The sequence below is a fragment of the Fimicolochytrium jonesii genome (genome assembly GCF_025526975.1).
Source record: "Fimicolochytrium jonesii strain JEL569 chromosome Unknown EV422scaffold_18, whole genome shotgun sequence".
NCBI classification, from domain to species: domain Eukaryota; kingdom Fungi; phylum Chytridiomycota; class Chytridiomycetes; order Spizellomycetales; family Powellomycetaceae; genus Fimicolochytrium; species Fimicolochytrium jonesii.
Genome location: NW_026515685.1, coordinates 381,428 through 400,674, shown reverse-complemented (window position 1 = coordinate 400,674; position 19,247 = coordinate 381,428). Strand labels below are relative to the sequence as shown.

Below are 19,247 nucleotides of genomic sequence, written 5' to 3'. Positions count from 1 at the left end.
CTATAAGCGCACCAAACTCCAGATATCTAGTTCCAAACAGCATCGCTCACCTAGGGCTCTCGCTTTTTTGCACTCAATTCTCATCTTCGTCTCTCCCTTCGTCTATCTCTGGATAATGTCCGCCTTGTCGGCACACATATCTCTTCTGTGGTGGGATCTCTGGACACTGAGCATATGGGTACGTCTGGCCATTGTTCTGATGGTCAATGTTCTCGTAATGTGCATGTCTGTCTGAAAAACAGTGATGGAAGTTCCTGGAGTCTGGTTCACCTGTCGAAGCCGGGCAACGTGATTACCTAACGGAAACGGGTTAAGCGCGAGTGTTGCAAAAGCAAAAAGAAAAGTGCATTCAGGTAACATACCACTGACGCGGTCATACTCTGAGCTGAAGGACGTGGGAATCGAACCGGTGACCTGCACGTCTGCAGACCAGGAAGATTCGCCACAACGCCAAACAGTATATGCTGGCCATAAATCTGGATACGACGCCCCAGACATCATTCCGAGCATAGCCACCACGGGTGTGAGCGGGGATGTTTTGAGCGTCTCGACCTCGAAACTCGGCAGGTCATGTCAAGCTTGCCTTGCCCATCAAATTACTTATCAGCACGCAAGATGTCAAACCCACCACCGCCATTCTTCCTAGAACGCCCCACACCCCGGGAATGCGCCCGAGCATGCGGACATTTCGCCAAAGTCGTCCTGACCGCGACCGCCGACGACGTGCCCGGTGTAATCGACTGGTCCGCCATTTCCGAGTGGCAACGAGAGTGCCTTGATAGCTGCAACAACCGCCTCGGTGCGGGACGCCGAGAAAACGCAAACGGAGGGCAGAATATATCGTCGGCGGCGGGATTCACTAGGCTTGTCGTTCAGTGCTTGGTTAGTGTAGAGACTCCGACGGATCTCTTAGATTGCGAACAGCTACGTTTGTGGTGCAGAGAGTTCACGGCGCAGACGAATGATGTTAGGGCAAATGGTCTCAAATGACAACAGCGGTCGAGTGTGAACTAAATAAACAAAGACACAAAAAGGATAAACAGGAAGGATTGGTGGGGCTATGTGCACAGCCTCTGTAAGAAGGCTAAAAATTGTAGTCGGTCGCCGAAAACGTCCACTGTTCTAGTGGTGCCTGCAGTCCTCAGGCACGGAGGTGGGGTCGAAGCCGGGCATAACGAAGGATCTTGCGAACGCCTCGACCTCGTGACGGAGAGTCTTGACCTCCTCACTTGCGTCCAACGCGACGACGAAGTCCTTGATGAGCTTTCCGGTGGACTTCTGGATGGTAAGCGCGAGCTGGGCCGCACGGTCCAGGAAGTCGGCGATCTTTCGGAAGTCGTCCTCCTTCATGTCCCTGGATGTCAGGGCAGGCGTGCCCAAACGGACACCACCAGGTACCAGTGCGGAGGAGTCGCCGTGGACGGCGTTCTTGTTCAGGGTGATGTTGACGTAGTCGCAGATCTTCTCCATCTTGGAGCCGGTCAGACCGTTGGGACGGAGGTCCCACAGGACAAGATGGTTCTCAGTACCGTCGGTGACGATCTTGTAGCCCTTGGACTTGAGAGCTTCAGCGAGGGCCACCGCGTTGGCCTTGACTTGCTTCGCATATTGTTTGAACGCTGGGGTGGCGACCTGCTTCAGAGCAACAGCAATAGCGGCAATGGTGTTGTTGTGGGGTCCTCCCTGGTTGGAAGGGAAGACGGCGAAGTTAACCTTGTCCTCCAGGTCAGAGTTCTTCTCACCCTTGGGGGCTCTTTGGAAGAAAATGAGACCCGCACGAGGACCACGAAGGGTCTTGTGGGTGGTTGTTGTAACCACATCGCAGAAATCGAAGGGGTTGGCGGCTTCGCTGGACGCGACCAAACCACTGATGTGCGCAATGTCGGCCATCAAGTAGGCGCCGACTTGGTCAGCGATCTTCCGCAGACGGGCGTAGTCCCAATCCCGTGCATATGCGCTGGCACCGCAGATGATGAGCTTGGGGCGGTAGAGAAGAGCGTTGCGCTCCAAATTGTCGTAATCCAGGACACCGGTCTTCATGTCGACTTGGTAGGGGAAGGACTCGAAGTAGATGGCAGAAGATGATACCTTCTTCTTGGCGGTAGCATATCCGTGGGTCAAACTACGGATAAACTTGTTAACATCTGGCCAAGCTCGAGAGCTATCAATGAAAGATTCTACTCACTGTCCACCCGATGGCAAGTCGAGTCCCATGATACGGTCGTGAGGTGCCAACAAAGCAGTCAAAACGGAGAAGTTGGCGGTACTTCCGGAGTAAGGTTGCACGTTCACACCCCACTTCTCGGAACTCAGGCTGAAGGCCTCGAGAGCACGCTGGCGACAAAGGTTCTCGATCTGATCGATGAACTCGTTACCACCATAGTAACGGGCACCGGGCAGACCCTCAGAATACTTGTTGGTCAACGCGGAACCGTTCGCTTCCATCACGGCTTGCGAAGTGAAGTTCTGCAAGTGGAAAGAAGTGGCCAATAAGCACACCTCCCAATAAGGAAAGGAGAAACTCGTAGCTCGTGCGTCGCCTTGACATACCTCGGACGCAATCAGCTCCAGGCAAGAATATTGCCTCCACTTCTCCTTCTGAATGAGATCATACATCTCCTTGTCCTCCTCAACAAGAGGGGTGTTCAAACCCGAGTTCTGTGGAAAATACGAGGAGAGATCAGAAGGTGCATAACCTCGCATACAGACTCGGATGCCAGAGACTTACCCATTGCTCTTGAACCATAGTGATAGAAGCTTGTGGGTGGGTGATTTGGGATACGATCTTGCGTGTGTGTTTCTGTTGGGTGGTGGGAAATGACCAAACGTTTGCTTTTATGCTTGAACCAAGTCTTGTGCAGAAGTGGGGTTGACGACTCACGACTGCGCACAGCCATTCCCTATTGGGGGAAACGCCTATTATTGGGGAACGGGGAGATCATTGCGATCGCATCTTTCCCATCTACCAACGTAAGCAGCAGTCCGCAATTTCGACAGTGTCCTGACGGTGGGAAAACTGGACCTCATCCACGCAGAAACCAGATGTGCTGCCAACAACAGAGCGTGGGCTACTAGATGACTTCACGGCTTCATGAAGGGAAACTAAAAGGTAGCGACATGCTAAAAGGGGGCTATGCAATGTTGCACCAGAAGGTTGAGTGTTCTCCAATCGATGGCAACCAAAGTCTCGACCGAGGGCAACAAGGAAGATCGAAGTTTGGTCATCCTAAAGTGAATTACGCTTGTTGTTCTGCTTGATTCTTCAATATAGAACGCACACCTGTGTCTTTATATAGTTTGCATGAACCGATCGACGACCCTCCCCGCCCACCCAAAAATCCCCTGGCGGCTGCAATAGAAGAAAAAATCGAGCCTTCGAAGTGGTGCGCCACATAGACCAGTCTTGGGAAGAGTAGATAAGGCGTGGTCAGGGAGAAAACGATCTTTCTCAACTTCAGTTTTCCCCGAATAATCAAAGTTCTACTGCCTCAGAACCTACTCATACATCATCGTCACCGCCAAACTTTGCAACGATGTCACGCAAAGCCGGCTCGCCTCGCAAGAAGGCGATCCCCGACGAAATCCCGTCGCAGACTTACGTCGAGAAGCCGTACGACGAGTGGCCCGACACATCCACAGATATCAGCTCCCGCTTGAGTTCCGACACTCTCGCGGAAAGGAATGCCACCGCTATCGATGTCGCACCAAGTCCCAAGAAGGGCACTATACCGCAACTTCCCGATGACGGGGAGCGCACAAACAAGGGCAGAACCACCTTGGTCATGCGCTTGATGTCGTGGGGATGGATTTTTCACTTTGTGGTTATCCTTGGAACGACATATGTCTTGTCATTCGTTATACCCCAAGGCTATGTTACCGATCAGGTCTGGAATAAGGGATGTTACTGGAAGATGGGTAAGTCCTATTGAGCTTTCTCCGACGACCCCGTTTGACATCAGAATCGCACGTCCTGACATCCTTCTTGTCTGTTTCTTATCTTAGGCTGGCTTCTACCCATTCCATACACCTTCATCTGTTTCCTCGGGTTGATTCTTCCGCTGCACAACGCCCCAGCGCCGAAAAAGGCCACGGCAACCGAGCAGCCAAGGAGAGTCGACAACCTCTACATCCTGACCGTCACCAAAGGAGACAACAAGGAAGCCGTCATGCGAGCCTGGAAAGCTCACAAGCATCTCGAGCTCCTCGACCCTTGCGTTCGAGTGCACGTCCTTACCGACGAGCCTAATTTCTTCGAAGGGATCAATTGCTACACATGCCCCAAGAGCTTCACGACTTCGCGGTCCAAATACAAGGCCCGCGCTCTCGAGTGGTACCGCCAGACCATGCGCTACACCGAGCACGACTGGATTCTCCATCTCGACGAAGAGTCCGTTATCGACGATGAGAGTGTAGCTCGTATCCTTGAGTTTGTCAAATGGAAGAAGGAGTATACCTGGGGACAGGGTATCATTATGTACAACCAGTACCATTTCTGGAAGAACCCTTTCTACACCGTCGCAGATGGCCTTCGTGTTGGGGATGACTTGTCCCGATTCCACCTTCAGTACACTTACTTCCATCGGCCGATCTTTGGTGCCCACGGTAGTTTCTTGCTCACCAACGGTGCGGTTGAAAATGCCGTTACTTGGGATCTTGGAAGTATGTCATATTATCGTCTCTTTGTTCACTCTTTCATTGCTTTGTTGCTGACGACCGTTTTCCCTTCCATTCCCCAGGTTTGACAGAAGACTTCCAGTTTGCCGTCAAGGCTTGGCAGATGGGTTTCCGCTGCGGCTCCGTCGCCGGCATCGTCCGCGAACAATCTCCCCTCGACCTCATCGGTTTCCTCAAGCAGCGTCGTCGCTGGTTCGTCGGTATCCGCCGTCTCGGCTCCGTCCTGCCCAAACTCCTCGCCCTCTTCTGGGGTCTCGGTCTCCTCTCGCTGTACTGCACCATCGCATCCTTCATTCTCGGCGTCTACGTCCCCACCGACACGCCGATGTGGTTCGGTATCCTCAAGGACTTTTCGCTCACCGTCTTCGTTTACCTCTATGCTATGGGCATGTTCTATCAGAACGTGGACAAGGGCTACAATATCTTCATTGTCATCTTGTTGGTTCCGGTCACCATCCTCTTCCAGTTCGTGGCCGTGATCATGGAGGCTGTAGCTGTAATGTTTGCCATCCTCTTGCCACCCGACGACTTTGATGTTATCAAGAAGTGAGCGAGAGACTTTGTCCTTTTGCCGAGAGACTTGAGGAGGGGAGGTGATGGGTTTTGCAGGCTGGAGGTTTTTGATAGAGTAAAGGATTTCTTTTCTGATAATTGTAATAAATGAATGAAATTCATAAATCTTCGTACATGTATTGTGGCCAGTGTCCCAGTGGGGCGGCAATGAGATGAGGACCTTTGTGGGGGGCTTCTCGCGTACGAAGAGATCCCCAAGGGCATGCCGACAGAAGGTCACCAGAATTTTTCACAATTTCTTATGCAAGTAAGTCATATTCAAATACGCCCGCATCATATGCGCACACTACTAAAGTACATCTCTGCGGGCACTAATATGTATGCCGAATGCCATCCTACGGCTATGCCTATGAAAAGGTATTTGCTACGATGTATGAACACACATCTCACTTCTCCTGTGAATCGAATCTGAAGCAACGCTCCTTCGTGTTCCGATGCACTCAAGAAGAAAAGTTCGATCTCCAGTTCTTGGGTACGACCCAACCATACGCACCGGCAACGCGTTCGAAGGCATCGATAGCTTCTCGGGCGGAGTATGGCTGGTCCCAATTCGGTGCAAGTCGGGCGGGAACCGGGTCAAGCGAAGTGAGCGCCATGCGGATCTGAAGGAAGACGGACTCCAGATTGTATGTCGGCTGCCAGCCGGACGAGGTTAATAGGTCCATGCAGACAGACCCGCCTGGGAGGTCGACGTTTAGTGCTTGTCATATGCTCCAATTGCAAGTTGCGGAAATATATCCCTTACCAGCAGTGACATGTCCACCTCCACCATGTGCGAACTGCATAGAAGTTCCCCGTTAGATTCAACGTTGTTTCTCCCAGTCGAATAAGAACAACACTCCCACCTGCAAAAATCTCGGCTGTATGACCCGCACATAAGGCCTGGAAATGAAGTTGCACAAGGATAAGTGGGATTTTATTGATGTCGGACAATGTCAAATGTAGACTCACGGTGCAAAAGGGAAGTCTCCGCTAAACCGTACTTCGAGCTCGATGCCGGAATCTTGCAATCCCTTTGATCGAAGGTCTTTCGCTAAAGGCAGATCGGCGTCGAAGTCTGTCATGCGTAATCTCCATCTGCAAACATAGAATCATCAGCAGATGAATCTCCATTATGGCAAACACGAAAGGGCCTACTGGTATAAATTTGATATGTCAGAATCCTTGAGATACCATCCTCTTTCTCCTCGGGATATAGAATTCTGAAGGTTCCTGAGACTTTTCAATTCGTGGAACAATGCTTTCGTCGCTGACGATGTGGCGTAGTGAGGCGGTGGAAACAGCGTATCGTCATCAAACGCAACGACGTCGCTTGCGCTGCGTTCGTCTTTGTACCGCTTCCCAGAGGAGAAAAGGGTGTCGAAGATCCGCCCACCCATACTCTTTTCCTCATTGGAGACATTGCCCGGACTCGACAAGGCGTTTTCTTTCCGCTTTCTACATCTGGCTTGCGACTCCGATTCTTCATTTTCTAACGCGAGGATTCCCGGATCGTCAATTCGAATGTCGCCCACAGTGCCGCTCTCTCGATGTGCATAGGTCAGTATGGGTATTTTGATACAGGTGTTCGTTATATCCACTGGAAACAGGCTTGTATCCATCGCGTGGTAGGCGACAGTGGGTATTTCGGGGGTGGCGCCAGAAGACCCGGTTTGGTTATAGTTTCGATAGGTATGCCGAGCCATCAGAAACCGTGTTTGAACCCAGTCGATGTTCCCCACCACTAAGTATGGGTTTGTCGAAACGAATTGCGAAGGGCAGTTCACGATCTCGTTCAAGGACATGCATTGAACCACCCCCAAGCTTGAGTGCGGCCAGCTACCTCCAGTGCGCGCTGCATACCCGGCTGCAGTTACTGATTGAAGAGCATGATAGATGCCGTTTCCGTATGCCCGACCATGTGCGACTCTGTCTGTGTTCAAGCCCGTCCTCAAGATGCTGTGCCAATTATGAAGGGGGCTTCCATGAAAGGCCCATAGACTTTTCACATTCTTGCTGGAGGCATGCAGATTTCTTTCTCGGATGAACCGCGCCTCCTTCTCGGGGGTACTCATCACCATCTTGAACTGCACATTTTCGACACCGACTCCAGCAATCTTCTCTGTGGAGCCTTTCAATTCTTTGATGAAACTTCGGTTGCTACAAATGATCCACCGAAGGAGAGGATAGATCAGGGGATTGATCGGATCCAAAATCGGTCGGAGAGTCAGTGTCGTCAATCGCCGCAGTAGGGTCAAGTTCTGCTTTTCTTGCGCCATCTTCAGTGTCTTGGCCTCCTCCAAAGCCTGCGCGCGTTGGAGTTTGCTTTCCTCGTCTGAATCCTCAGCCCCTCCATCATCCACGTCCGACTCTTCAGCATCAGAATCGTGACTATTGGCTTGAGAAAGCTGTCGCTTTAGCGCTTTCCGCAGCATTCGAATCTTGGGCAGCAAGTCCAGTGTCTGAGTGAACAGAGACATGTCGGCCGATCCAACAGCAGCATTGGTATGCCATCCACTCCACGTACTTCGTACAAAGGTGTACGGCAGTGACACATTCGAGAGTGCCGTGTTGTCTTCGAGAGAAGGAGGCACTCGTTGAACAGTGAAAGTACATCGGCATGTCAGATCCCCCGACATCAGAGAATGACTGGGCACTCCCAAGAGTTTGAAGCTATGGTCATTTTTCCGATGGCGAAACTGATTTGAATTGCTGGGTTAGCCAAATTCCCAGATTGGCAGAAGGTAACAGCCAGTGGGGGATGATCACGTACCTGGATCACATCGCTCTCTCGAAGTGTAGTACACCTTCCGTAACATTGCACAGTCATGGAGCCACCAACTTTGCTGACGATTCGAGCAGTGCCGCCGTCATGTTGGGACACTTGCTCGACGCCGACTCCGTGCGGAAAGGGTGTGAGTGACGAGCTTAGCGCGGCGGTATAAGCCAGTGATACAAGCAGATCAACGACATCAGGGTGATGCATCACCTTCGGGCAGTTTAGATCAGAGATTGTCTGGGATGCGGAATGACTACAAGAGCATACCTCCAACTCAATCGATGGTCCCAACCCAAGCTGCAGAAATTGATGAGTGCAAAGGTCGGCGGAGCACACGTATGGCTTCAAAGGCTCGAAATCTAGAAATTCGGTCAGTCTCAAACTTCGAAGCCTGTACGAGCGATTCCACTGACCTGAAAGAGTGCGCTTGTGGCACACGAGACAGTATTTTGCAGCTAAGGAGAGCCGCCGCAGTACATACCGCACAACCAGCAGCGGAAGATTGAGGTGGTGTGCCCAAGCCTCTTGGTACGCGACCTGGTATGGGCATGACACTGCATCGAGCTCGGACCAAACTTTTCCAGGTCGCTTTTTAGTCGTATTCTGCCTATACGGGAGTTTCAGGCACGCGCCTCCCGATGATGAGAAAAGCTTGTACGTTTCTAACTTGGTGCACCAGAAGATATCACGTACCGACTGCTCGCGGTTTTTGTCAGTGAGTCAACGATGGTGTCGAGGATGCTAGCAGCAGCATCCTTGGCTGCAGCACCTGCGTCGACGCCCTCGATCACGGCTTCGGCATCCGTCCTGAGACCAAGGTTTGTGAGTTTACTTGAGCAATGTCGCAAAGGACTTTGTGCACGATGCCTACCAGCTACAGCCTCGCTCCAACCGGTAAGTCAGCAGCGGGAGGAACTTGGTCTCGAGTAGATCGCACAGAGTCCACGATAACAAGAACGGAGAGAGCATCTCGGTCGTCTGGGTGGCTCCATCGCTGAACTCTTTCTCTAGGGATCCAGTCCTATTCGCCGTGGACCTTTGGAAGCACAAAAAGGCTTCGGCAGCAGACACTATGGGCTTAGAACTCAGCATGCATCTGGTGAAGACGGTAAGTGCGCTCATTCTCTCATTATCATCCATCACTGCCCTCCTACCTGAATTGTGCTTGCGGTTGTCTATGAAACGCCATGTTTGGGTCGCCTTGCATCCTAAGAGAATGATATGCCGCATGAGATACTAGCAATGAATGCCGCACCTATCGATGTAACTAACCCTTTGACATAACCATGCTCTTTAGAATGCCCCTGAAAACCTAGTGATAAGCTGGTTTGCTCGTGATTCTGAATTCAGGAAGCGTGACACTCACGTGGTTGATTACTTCCCCGTAAGCTGAATCAAACTTCATGAGGATCACGACGTATTTGTCCACGTCGAGATACCATGCCGCGCATTGATCTTCGTTCAAGAGCTCGGCGTCCAACAAGCAGCGGACCGATGTAGAGATGTACAACATGAATCTATAAGCCATGTTTGCCTTAGCCCGACAGCCTCAATGGGAAGCGAACGTAATACATTGTCCGCTTACCCTGAATCAGTGTCATACGTCAGGTACCCCACTTGCGTGTAGCCGCACGCACGAAGCTGAAACACATCCCGCAGAAGTAGGGAGCGCAAATGCGGGTCAATGTTGCCGGAGGTGAAAGGAACATCATAAGTCCCAGAGTCGCCGTCTGTATCCATCGACATGTCGCTGTGATTGGACATATGGTCATCGCTCTCGGAGCCATGTGATGCTGTAGGCGAGGACAGGACGGCGAGGAATTCTTGCGAAAGGCAGAAGAATTGGCAAAGCCTCCATGATAGCTCCTGCACGACTTGATGGACTGGTTTCCCATCAATCTTCACGTTGAGTACAGATTCGGTAGCTACAAAACGGCGTGATGTCTCAGTTTATACGCCTTCAATCATTGCTCTCCTGGCTCCATACCGCCTCGTGCTTTCCCGTCCACATTCCCTTCCGCAAAAAAGATGAATCCAGAAGAGCCAGTTGGGTATCGAAACAAGTCTGTGAAACAGGTTTGCGTCAGTAACCGCCATATTGGGCTCACCACTGTCCAAAAACACTCACCCTGAAACTGAATACATATCTGGAGCCAGTGCTTATCGTCGTACTGGAAGCTAAAGTTCACTTCCCCATCCTCCTGACCTGGGACGACGTCTATATAAAGGAGTTTCAGTCAAAGAGTTGCGAGAAACGGTTTTCCCAGGGGTCGGTCTCATACACACCTCTAACGCAGCCACCACCCCCGAGTTGGTATCTGAGTCCTTGCAGTGCAGCAACATCCTTCTGATAGTCCTTGCGCGGCATGGCTACTAGCAGACTTGGGGTTCGCCTATCGAATTGTAGGGTCGTTGGAGATGTCTCAGCTCAAAGACCGAGCCAGCGGCCTGTGGGGAAGAGAGCCGTCAATTCGCTTGCCCACGCGCCGTCAAACATGTCAAACCTGTGACGTGATGACTTTCTCTTATTTCCGACTCGAGTGTTCGTCAAACTGGATGGTTCTCAACTCCATCGTTGCACTGGAAACATCTTTTCTTCTTTTTCATTCCAAGAACAAAAGCAAAATGATCTGAAGAGCCATTTAGGAGAAAAAATCGATTCCAAGCTTCAAAATTGCAAATACATGTTGCTGCTCGCCAGAAGCGCAAAAAAACGATGCCATACGCCAAAAACAGTATATACATGAAAATGCCAGAATCTTGGCTTCATATGGGAAAACCAATCAGACTAACCAAAACAGGGGAATGAGCTACCCAAAAGAGACTCGACTAGAGCATGACTTTATTAAGAGAGGGGCCCAAGTTGACGAGGGATGCAAGCCGAGGAACTTAGTAGCGACCTCCGTAGCCGCCGTAGTTGCCATAGCGGCCACCGCCGTAACCGCCGTAATTGCCGTAACCACCTCGGTGGCCACCTCCGTAGCCACCGTAATTGCCGCCGTAGTAGCCGCGAGAGGTAAGCTTTGAGTCGCTGCCCGTCACTTCGGCCTTGCTGTAACCGCCGCGGCCTCCGTGTCCGTAACCCCCATACCCTCCACCCCCATACCCTCCATAACCACCGTAGCCCTCGCTGCGCTTCGAGACATCAGCAGAGCTGTAACCCCCGTATCCCCCGTAACCGCCGTAGGCGCCGTATCCCTCTGTGTCATCCCTCTTCGAGACGGCAGCTTTGAAACCGTGTCCCCCGTAGCCGCCGTAGCCGCCATATCCCTCTGTGTCATCCCTCTTCCCGTAGCCGCCGTAGCCGCCGTAGCCGCCGTATCCCTCTGTGTCATCCCTCTTCCCGTAGCCGCCGTAGCCGCCGTAGCCGCCATATCCCTCTGTGTCATCCCTCTTCCCGTAGCCGCCGTAGCCGCCGTATCCCTCTGTGTCATCCCTCTTCGAGACGGCAGCTTCGAAACCGTGTCCCCCGTGTCCGCCGTGTCCGCCATAGCCGCCGTAGCCGCCGTAGCCGCCGTAGCCCTCTGTCTTGGCCGTAGATTCGTCTTTGCCGTAGGAGTTGTCTTTGCCGTAGTCCTTGCCATAGCCGGAGTCGCCATAGCCGTCGTCGCCATAGCCGGAGTTGTCCTTGTCGTAGTGCTTGCCATAGCCGGAGTTGCCATAGCCGCCCTTGTTGTCAGAAGTGACATCGTCTTTAGTCTTGGCGACTTCCTGGAAGAGTTGGAAGAATGGGAAGCCAAGTAAGTATCAATGATCACGATGCTCTGATGAGGGGAGAAGGGCACGCATCACCCAATCCGAAAGAAGACCGCTGAAACCTACCACTTTGGCTACCTCAGGAACAGCAAGAGCCGAGACGAAAACCGGGGCGCAGACCGCAGAGGCGGCCAGAAAGTAAGCGAACTTCATCTTGAAAGCGGTTTGGAGAGATTGGATACGGCAGAGGGTGATAGACTGCTTGTTCTCGAGACGATTCCGAAGGTTGTGGGGATGAAGTATGGATGTAGACGGTGAGTGAGGATTATGAAAAACGAAAGCGGAAGCCGAGAAGGGACCTGCTTTTATAAAGGGTGGGGGGGAGCAACCTGCCGAGGGAGATTCTGGAGAACTTCTCCATGTTTCTGCCAAGCCTCGTGCGGCCGCCTAATCATACGCAATGGCGCAAGAGAGGATGTCAAAGAGAAACGGGGCTGCCAAGAGTTTTTCGGCCGCAGCGCTGGTTCACCTGCGACGGGGGAAGGTTTTTTCCTCCCTTTGAGCATGTAACATTGCGCTATGGGAGGCATATGAGCGGGAGACCATCCCGTGCGGTTCGACGGCGTGCGGAAAGAGGCAGTGACAGATGATGAGATGGCACACCAGAATGAAGGCCAAGAGTTTAGCTTTTTCAGTCCTCCTCGCACTATAACGTTCGGGTCGGTCGCGTCACAACACATAAAGCTCCCCCGTTCCTGAGCGTCCAGAGCGCGTGCAGCCCTGCGGCCTCTTGACCTTGCCCCCATTGCACCATTCGCAGCCTGTGGCAAGTCCAGCCTCACCCTCGCCTGACCCCTCGTATCCCTCTCCTCGGCACGCCGTCTTGGACATTCGTCCGCAACGGCAGATGATTTTGCTGGATGGGAGAAGGCGTCATTTCGCATAACCTGCCGTCGACGGCGAATTTCGACAGCGCGCATGTCACGTGCCGCCGCACTGGCGGATTTTGACGTGAGCTTGGCCAGCCAAGACATCGGCCGCGACCCCCAAATCGCCTCCGGAAGTGGCGGCATACGAAGGACGTTGGGAGCCTCGCCGGTTCGACGCAAGGGGCAGGACAAGGACGAGATCGAGAAGATTGAGGCGGAGATGTGGCGGGCGGAGTACGAGGACTTGAAGATTCGCCTCTTGGGGTCTCGTCGACATGGAAAATATGGACTTTGAAAAGGCAGCACATTGTTCAAGCTCTTTTTGTACATGCACGGCTCTCGTGCCCCTTGTTCTTTCCTGTGCTTCTGGAGGATCAATGTTGTCAAGCCAAATATATTTAGTTCAGCGTTCTCTTTCGTACGGTAACCCATGCCGGCTCAGAGAGAGGTTGTGGCACGTAAACAGTTTCCACACCTCGCTTTGATATGTGGTCTGGGAGGGCAACGCACAATCGCGCTGAATTTGCAAGGTAGGGCATTCAAACACAATGAATTGGGAACCCTCAACGGAACAGGACGAGATCTAGAGTTCGTGCCAGATCCCACACGTTGTCATATGCCTGCCATTGGGCGGATGGACTTCCCCTTCATCCCGAGACCTCCATTTCCGTTCTCCGGAATCAGCAAGGAGCTCTTCCCTCAAATTGAAAGCCTCTGCCTTCCCCTGGACGGCTCCCTCGGTCCACAACATTCCCATCTGTAACCCTCCTCTCGACAAAGCAGTATAACCCACGGTGCTGCCAGCTGTGTTCAGGCAGACATCAGATCCGTCACAAAAATCCATCAGAATTCCAGCTTCGGAACAATGCGAATGTACAGTACGGGTGATCGTATTAGAAGAACATAACAAGACGGCTAGATCAGACGCTTATTCGGACTTCTTGATGACAGCTATTTGTACGAGAAGACGAGGCGAGTTAGCAAATGGTTGATGGGAGTCATATGCACATGCGCTTCCAGGATGAGAACTTACCAAGACTGCCCTTCTTGGCGAACCTCTGGTTGCGCAGGAACTTGGGGTCCACACCACGGAGGGAAGGGTGCCTGTTGGCCTTAGGCTTCTTGATACCGTTACGGTGAGCCTTTTTGTTCTGGTTGTGGTTGGTGTGGTTCTGTGGGGTGCAGAAGGGTGGATGATGAGGTTTCCTTCCCAAGTGGTCGAGCATGCGTGCATTCTGAAGTCTTCAGACGCATCCACAAGGGTGCGCAATGGCTGATTCGACGTTCACCCCTCGTATGCCTTTCGTAGTGAAGGCACCCGCGCCCTAAGCGACGTTCTTAGCGCAAACCAGGTCCAAGGGTATCACCATTCGCTCATTCCAACACGAAGTTCAAATGCGTACGTCCAAAACCCCCTCCAACCCTCCACCTTCCAACTTCACACTACCGTTCCGCCCCCTAAATACGCCACTATCGGTGCAACGGAACATCAATCAAAACGAACCTTTGACTTGGCCTAGAAATGTAAAGGGTCAGAGGGGATTCACACGGCAGTTCGAAATGACGCAGAAGTAGCTCACCATTGCTCCCGTTTATAAGGCTTTAACCTGATGACGACAAGGAAGAGTTGAAGAGTTCGTCAGTCTCCTTGTCTACCAAACGTATCCTCGTTACGGCTTTCCGCCTCCGACCGCAGTTTGCGAACTTCCACCAAATCTCCGACCTCAATGCAGTGCGCTCCGACAATATTCCAAGCTCCGCCTCGCTGATATCGTCCGCCACCCCCTATACCATTGTGCCAGTCGTATTGCCTCCCTCCAACGTCCATCTATATCTTCGAGCCAAAATGGTCACATGCTCATTCCGCCCATATCGTGTCCCGCCTTGTCAAACTTTCCCAGACTGGCGGCGGTTCCCTCTGCTCTCATGTACGTACGGCGGACGGACGGATGCGACAAATGGACGGATGGATGGATGGATGGATGCCTATTACCTTGATTTACTGTACGAGAATGAATGTGTGGATGTCAAGCTATTATCTTAATGATCGAACGTCACTCAAAGCGCGCCGTGAGAAGGGGGTGTGCGCGTAGTAGCTCATGAAGGTTCTGACGTGATGAGACTGAAAGAGAGTTCATAGGGATTGGATCAAGTTTCCCACGGCGACGGCACAACAATCCGCCCTTAAAAACTACTCAGACCATCCGCTCATCGTATTTGCCTACTGACAGGAATGACCGAAGCTCACCGCCTTAACTCCCCTTCCGAACGCGTGGATCGTAACGAAGACGAAGAGCCGGATACAGTCGTAAACGAGGATGGAGACCATGACGAAGATGACACGATGAACAACCACTCGGGCATCGTAAGCAGCGAAGGCGGTCATCCAAAAGACCATGAGGACTTTGACGGTTTTGAACCCAACGCCACGATGGACGAGCTGTCCGGTGCATATCTGCAAAATATGATCGAGAGCGACAATCTATCTCAAGCACAGCAAGGAGACGACTTTCACGAAGATCCCGAAACTCGGCACCCATCAATGTACGAGGATGACGATTGTCAAGCGCAGGGCGGGCGTGCGATAGTTAACAACGATGTCGACGAAGCAGCGCAAAGTCAGACCCGTACGCGCTCACGCACGGCGTCTCCGACCGACGTGGCACATCGAGGTCGCGAAGGAAAGGAAAATGGGATTCAGCGGACCGGAGGGCAGAAACAGAGTGTACAGCAGGAAGAGATTGAGATCGATCTTCAGAGACCTCTTCAGCGCATCGCGATGGATGATTTGGAGTCTAGGTTGCAGCAGCATCAGAATACGAGGAACAACCGTTTCGAGGGTATGCGCTGGAGAGTCTCATCATAAGGAGTACATCATCAGCGGCTAACGGAAACCTTACGCAAATTTCCATCTCCAATTCAGAGCATAGCAACCTGCTGTCGCAAATGATAGAAGAATACATCGCTCTAATGCGCGTCCTCATGAACCGAAAAGAAGAATGGTACCTCAAGCAAGTCCAAGAAACTGCGTACGCGATCCAGGAAATGGAAGACGACCAAGGTATGCTTCTCCACCATGCGCGGCAGCATCCTACGAGTATCAGCGATGGAATGGTACTCCACCGGAAGTTCGGCGCCATACGTGAGTTTCCCTCAACATTGCTTTGGCAAAGCCATGCTCATCACCGGATGTATCATTCTCCCTTTTGCGACTTTTGCAGAACGGCTCCGTGCCAAGCTGCAAGGGTTCTTCGACGCCATTCGCAGCAATATTGCCAATTTCCTCGTATAAGCGCGGCCGCTGGATCGGGGAACAGGACTATTACCCTGTGCTGTGCTTGGCGACATCTGCACGGCGTGCCGCTTTCTCGGAGGGAGACCAATGATTGGACCCTATTATCATTCTCTCTGATCACATCGGCATCGGCGTGAGGTAGCTCATCATACGTAGAAAGCGCACATTTAGCTCATGGCATCATAGCTTCTGCCAGAATCGCTACCTAGATGGGTTCCTCTGTAGATCTTCTAGTCTGAATGAAACGGAAATTGATCTGTTATGTACGGTACGACCTGCGCTTCTATTCAATTTCACGGTGACCTTCTTAATATGGGAAACTTTTATGAGGTGCGCCAGGTATCTATGGCATCGCTTTCTAGAGGAAAATCTTCCAAGGGTACTTGGGGGTTCTGATGCAGTATCTATGTCACGCCGCTTCAATATCTCACTGACAAGCAGGGAAAAACGAAAGAATCATTTCATCACTCTATCTACTGCAGGTAGCCGACTTCTGCCAAAGTTTGTCCAGCTCCGCATACGCGATTCCGCCGTACACAACGGCCGTCTTGTCAGTGCCGTACGGGAACCACATGAAATCCGGCTGGTTATTCTTGGACTTGCCAACCCACTCGCCGCCGACAATGATCCCATCCGCGTTCAAGACAAGGATGTACTCGTAACGGGTGGTCCGGAGCACAGACTTGAGCTGGCGGGCGTTGTCCTCATAGTTGAGATCCAGCTGCGAGTCCGTGGCTTCCGACACCCAGTCGAGGTCGCTCGCAACGTGGATGAATTTCGCAGCGTGGGGACCAAGCTTGAAATCGGCCCCAAGGATCTGCTGAGCATACGCCCGGGTAATCTCCGCCGCGCCCTGCATCTTGAATCCATACACGGGCTGGTTCCACACCTCCGCCTCAGTTTCCTGGTCGAATGCGAACGCGCGCTTGTAGCGACCGAGCATGTTGGTGATGACGAGGTGGAACATGCCCGCGGAGGAGTCGTTGCAGGAATTGTCGGTGTAGTACCCGCTGGGGTCTTTGCGGGGTGTGTCCGTGCGGCAGCGGGCGGACATGCCAATGTCGTAGGTGTATTTGCCGCGGTCGGCGGCGAAGAAGCCGCTCATGAGGGCTTTCAGGTCGCCGGGGTTGAAGATCTGGGGGAGGGAGGTTTGGTGAGTATGCAGTGGATGATTGTGCATCCTGAGGGTGAAGATGGGCTACTTACAACGCCGTTCTGGGCCCGCACGGAGCACTTCGGCTCGGGCAACAGCACAGCAGCGGCGGTCCAGCCGTCACAGATGCCCTCCCAAGTCGGCACGCAGTAGCGCTGTTCAAAAACCCCAGCCCCACTGGGAGCAACACATTTGCTTCCGCTCGGGCATCCAAAGCTCGAGACACACTTGTGACTTATATGTCCATTCATCAATACCCCATGCTGCTTGCTGTACTCTGCGGCAAGCTTGCTCGCATCGAGACCGTAAGCGGTGGCATACTTCTCGACGGGGGAAGGTACGCGGCTACCCTGCCAGCGATTGTTGATGCCGTCCAGGAATGAGGGCCAGTAGCTTGACGCCCATGGGATCTGGGTGGACAGGCCTTCGGAGGGGAGAGCGGTGAAGCGGCGCTCGAATGTTCCCCAGCGCTTTTCGAGGCGCGCCAGGGCGGGGATCTCGGTTGTGGGGTCGAAGCCGTCGTCGGCGCCGTCGTTGTCACCGGGGGCGGGGGCGGGGACGGCGGTGGGTTGGGATGTTGCGGTGGTTGTGCGGCCGGTTGATGTCGTTTGTGGTTTGGCGGTGGAGGTGGAAGTTGGACGGCGGGTGCTGGTGGGCGGAGGAGTCGGCGGCCTAGTTGGCGGCTCAGGGGCGGCGGGCGGGCAACGAACATGGAACCATTTGCAGAGCCAAGGGTCAAAGAGTCCAGCTTGATTTGGAAGCTCGGTCCTAGGTGCACCCGCAACACCGAACGGCGCAACGAGGGTCAAGCCCAGAATCAGAACGCTGCCAGCTTTCATGTTGGTATTGTTGGTCAGACAAGAGGGGAACGGACTTTCTCCTTCGGCGCCCGTTTACTCTTTATATCGAGTCGCATTCCACCTGCTCCGCAATGATGACTTTCGACGGGGCTCCCTCAGAGAAATCCGCCCGCCCCTACAACATGGCTCGTGCCTTTGCGATGAGGTTATCTGGACTTTCCCTATCATCCCGCAGCCCGCCACCATCATCATGTGGGGCCGATCTGGTCAAGTTGGCCCTCTCTTCCAGCGAACGGCCAGCCATCTCTCGGCAAGTAGTGGCCCATCTGTATGGAATGTCGAATGGCGGCGGTTACTAAGTTACGGCGCACACTTTTTGTGGTAGAAACTTGAAATTTTTGCTTGTGGGCGTGAGCGTCGAAATTGGTCCAACGCGAAAGGACGACGGCTTGCACGCGCGACCAATTGAACAATGATGAGAAATGATTATGTGAGCACGCCACCTGTCCGAGTGATTATTTACAGCGCGCAGCCAATCATTCCATCTGGAAGAACTGTGATATGTTACCGGCGGTATCATGATCAGGTCGTTTTTTCCACCCAAAGTTTCCAACATTTTTCTCAAGAAATGTCTGATGCTAATATGTATATATATTGCGCCTCATAAGGCGTACCTCGAATCTGAATCTGCACATGTGCATGTCTCGCATGTCTCCAGTGTATCGCAAGCCAGTAAACTATATGGCGGCAACGGCTCCTCCTCCTGCAACAGCAGCTCCTGCTCCACCACCACCTTCCCCGACGTGTGCTCGGACCGCTCAATAACCGCCCTCAGCGTCGTAATCACCGGCCCACCCCGCATCGCCAACATCTCTCTCGTAACCCCATGCAGCGTCAACTCAAACGACATGCAACGACACCTATCCGGGTCAATCAGGTGCCGTTTTGGCCACTCGGGCGGCGTCCACACCGTCGTCTTGGCGAGAAGGGTGTCGTCCTCGGATAACGTGATCTGAATGATGTCGGCGACGAGGAAGGTGCGGAGGTGCAGGTGGACCTGGCCGGTGATGGTGGTGAGCGAGTCGGAGGTGGCGGTGGTGATGTCGGAGAAGAAGAAGCGTTCGACGACTTGGGAGTGGTGTTGCGCAGCGCGGTGGGAGAGGGGGAGGCCGACTTTGGCACTTTTGTGGAAGGCGGGAGAGATGGAGGCCCGCGATTGGGGTTTGCGGAGGAGAGGCATCGTGATGTGATATGTGGGTGTGTGGGTTGATGCGTGCGTGCTTCGATCGAACGAAGAGGTGATGCGAGAAGAGCGCTAACCAATGCGTCAAAGGGAGATCCTCTACGCTATCCTCTGCTATATATATAC

At 53.0% G+C, this 19,247-nt stretch overlaps 8 protein-coding genes across 8 annotated transcripts; 2 read left to right on the top strand and 6 right to left on the bottom strand.

The window, feature by feature from the left end:
- Window positions 1-1,122: 1,122 nt before the first annotated feature.
- On the bottom strand, window positions 1,123-2,703 carry EV422DRAFT_498233 (serine hydroxymethyltransferase; the record flags this gene model as incomplete). Its single annotated transcript, XM_053068004.1, has 3 exons — window positions 1,123-2,122; window positions 2,186-2,466; window positions 2,551-2,703. The coding sequence occupies 3 exons, from the start codon at window positions 2,701-2,703 to the stop codon at window positions 1,123-1,125; spliced, it is 1,434 nt and encodes a 477-aa protein (XP_052924097.1).
- A 611-nt stretch (window positions 2,704-3,314) lies between these two features.
- On the top strand, window positions 3,315-5,360 carry EV422DRAFT_621313 (glycosyl transferase family group 2-domain-containing protein). The gene is made up of 3 exons (XM_053074134.1): window positions 3,315-3,915; window positions 4,003-4,659; window positions 4,737-5,360. Exons 1-3 carry the CDS (start codon window positions 3,534-3,536, stop codon window positions 5,222-5,224), a joined length of 1,527 nt encoding a protein of 508 aa, XP_052924096.1. The 5' UTR covers window positions 3,315-3,533; the 3' UTR covers window positions 5,225-5,360.
- A 122-nt stretch (window positions 5,361-5,482) lies between these two features.
- EV422DRAFT_535429 (uncharacterized protein) lies at window positions 5,483-10,445 on the bottom strand. The gene is made up of 17 exons (XM_053070748.1): window positions 10,292-10,445; window positions 10,134-10,223; window positions 9,993-10,070; window positions 9,591-9,930; window positions 9,372-9,522; window positions 9,278-9,309; window positions 9,160-9,213; window positions 8,877-9,101; window positions 8,699-8,812; window positions 8,419-8,612; window positions 8,273-8,364; window positions 8,000-8,215; window positions 6,385-7,925; window positions 6,199-6,324; window positions 6,093-6,129; window positions 5,993-6,026; window positions 5,483-5,926 (listed from the first exon to the last, which is right to left on the bottom strand). The coding sequence occupies exons 1-17, from the start codon at window positions 10,371-10,373 to the stop codon at window positions 5,688-5,690; spliced, it is 3,645 nt and encodes a 1,214-aa protein (XP_052924095.1). The 5' UTR covers window positions 10,374-10,445; the 3' UTR covers window positions 5,483-5,687.
- Window positions 10,446-10,596: 151 nt separating this feature from the next.
- Window positions 10,597-12,015, bottom strand: EV422DRAFT_535428 (uncharacterized protein). Its single transcript, XM_053070747.1, has 3 exons — window positions 11,828-12,015; window positions 11,426-11,716; window positions 10,597-11,317 (listed from the first exon to the last, which is right to left on the bottom strand). Exons 1-3 carry the CDS (start codon window positions 11,912-11,914, stop codon window positions 10,895-10,897), a joined length of 801 nt encoding a protein of 266 aa, XP_052924094.1. The 5' UTR covers window positions 11,915-12,015; the 3' UTR covers window positions 10,597-10,894.
- Window positions 12,016-13,558: 1,543 nt separating this feature from the next.
- On the bottom strand, window positions 13,559-13,856 carry EV422DRAFT_569068 (ribosomal L29e protein family-domain-containing protein; the record flags this gene model as incomplete). Its single annotated transcript, XM_053072720.1, has 2 exons — window positions 13,559-13,581; window positions 13,664-13,856. The coding sequence occupies 2 exons, from the start codon at window positions 13,854-13,856 to the stop codon at window positions 13,559-13,561; spliced, it is 216 nt and encodes a 71-aa protein (XP_052924093.1).
- A 922-nt stretch (window positions 13,857-14,778) lies between these two features.
- EV422DRAFT_535420 (uncharacterized protein) lies at window positions 14,779-16,196 on the top strand. Its single transcript, XM_053070746.1, has 2 exons — window positions 14,779-15,470; window positions 15,554-16,196. Exons 1-2 carry the CDS (start codon window positions 14,864-14,866, stop codon window positions 16,060-16,062), a joined length of 1,116 nt encoding a protein of 371 aa, XP_052924092.1. The 5' UTR covers window positions 14,779-14,863; the 3' UTR covers window positions 16,063-16,196.
- Window positions 16,188-18,021, bottom strand: EV422DRAFT_120810 (uncharacterized protein). The gene is made up of 2 exons (XM_053064670.1): window positions 17,132-18,021; window positions 16,188-17,060 (listed from the first exon to the last, which is right to left on the bottom strand). Exons 1-2 carry the CDS (start codon window positions 17,915-17,917, stop codon window positions 16,395-16,397), a joined length of 1,452 nt encoding a protein of 483 aa, XP_052924091.1. The 5' UTR covers window positions 17,918-18,021; the 3' UTR covers window positions 16,188-16,394.
- A 518-nt stretch (window positions 18,022-18,539) lies between these two features.
- EV422DRAFT_507639 (uncharacterized protein) lies at window positions 18,540-19,118 on the bottom strand (the record flags this gene model as incomplete). The annotated part of the gene is made up of 1 exon (XM_053068670.1): window positions 18,540-19,118. One exon carries the CDS (start codon window positions 19,116-19,118, stop codon window positions 18,540-18,542), a length of 579 nt encoding a protein of 192 aa, XP_052924090.1.
- Between the last annotated feature and the right edge of the window lie 129 nt (window positions 19,119-19,247).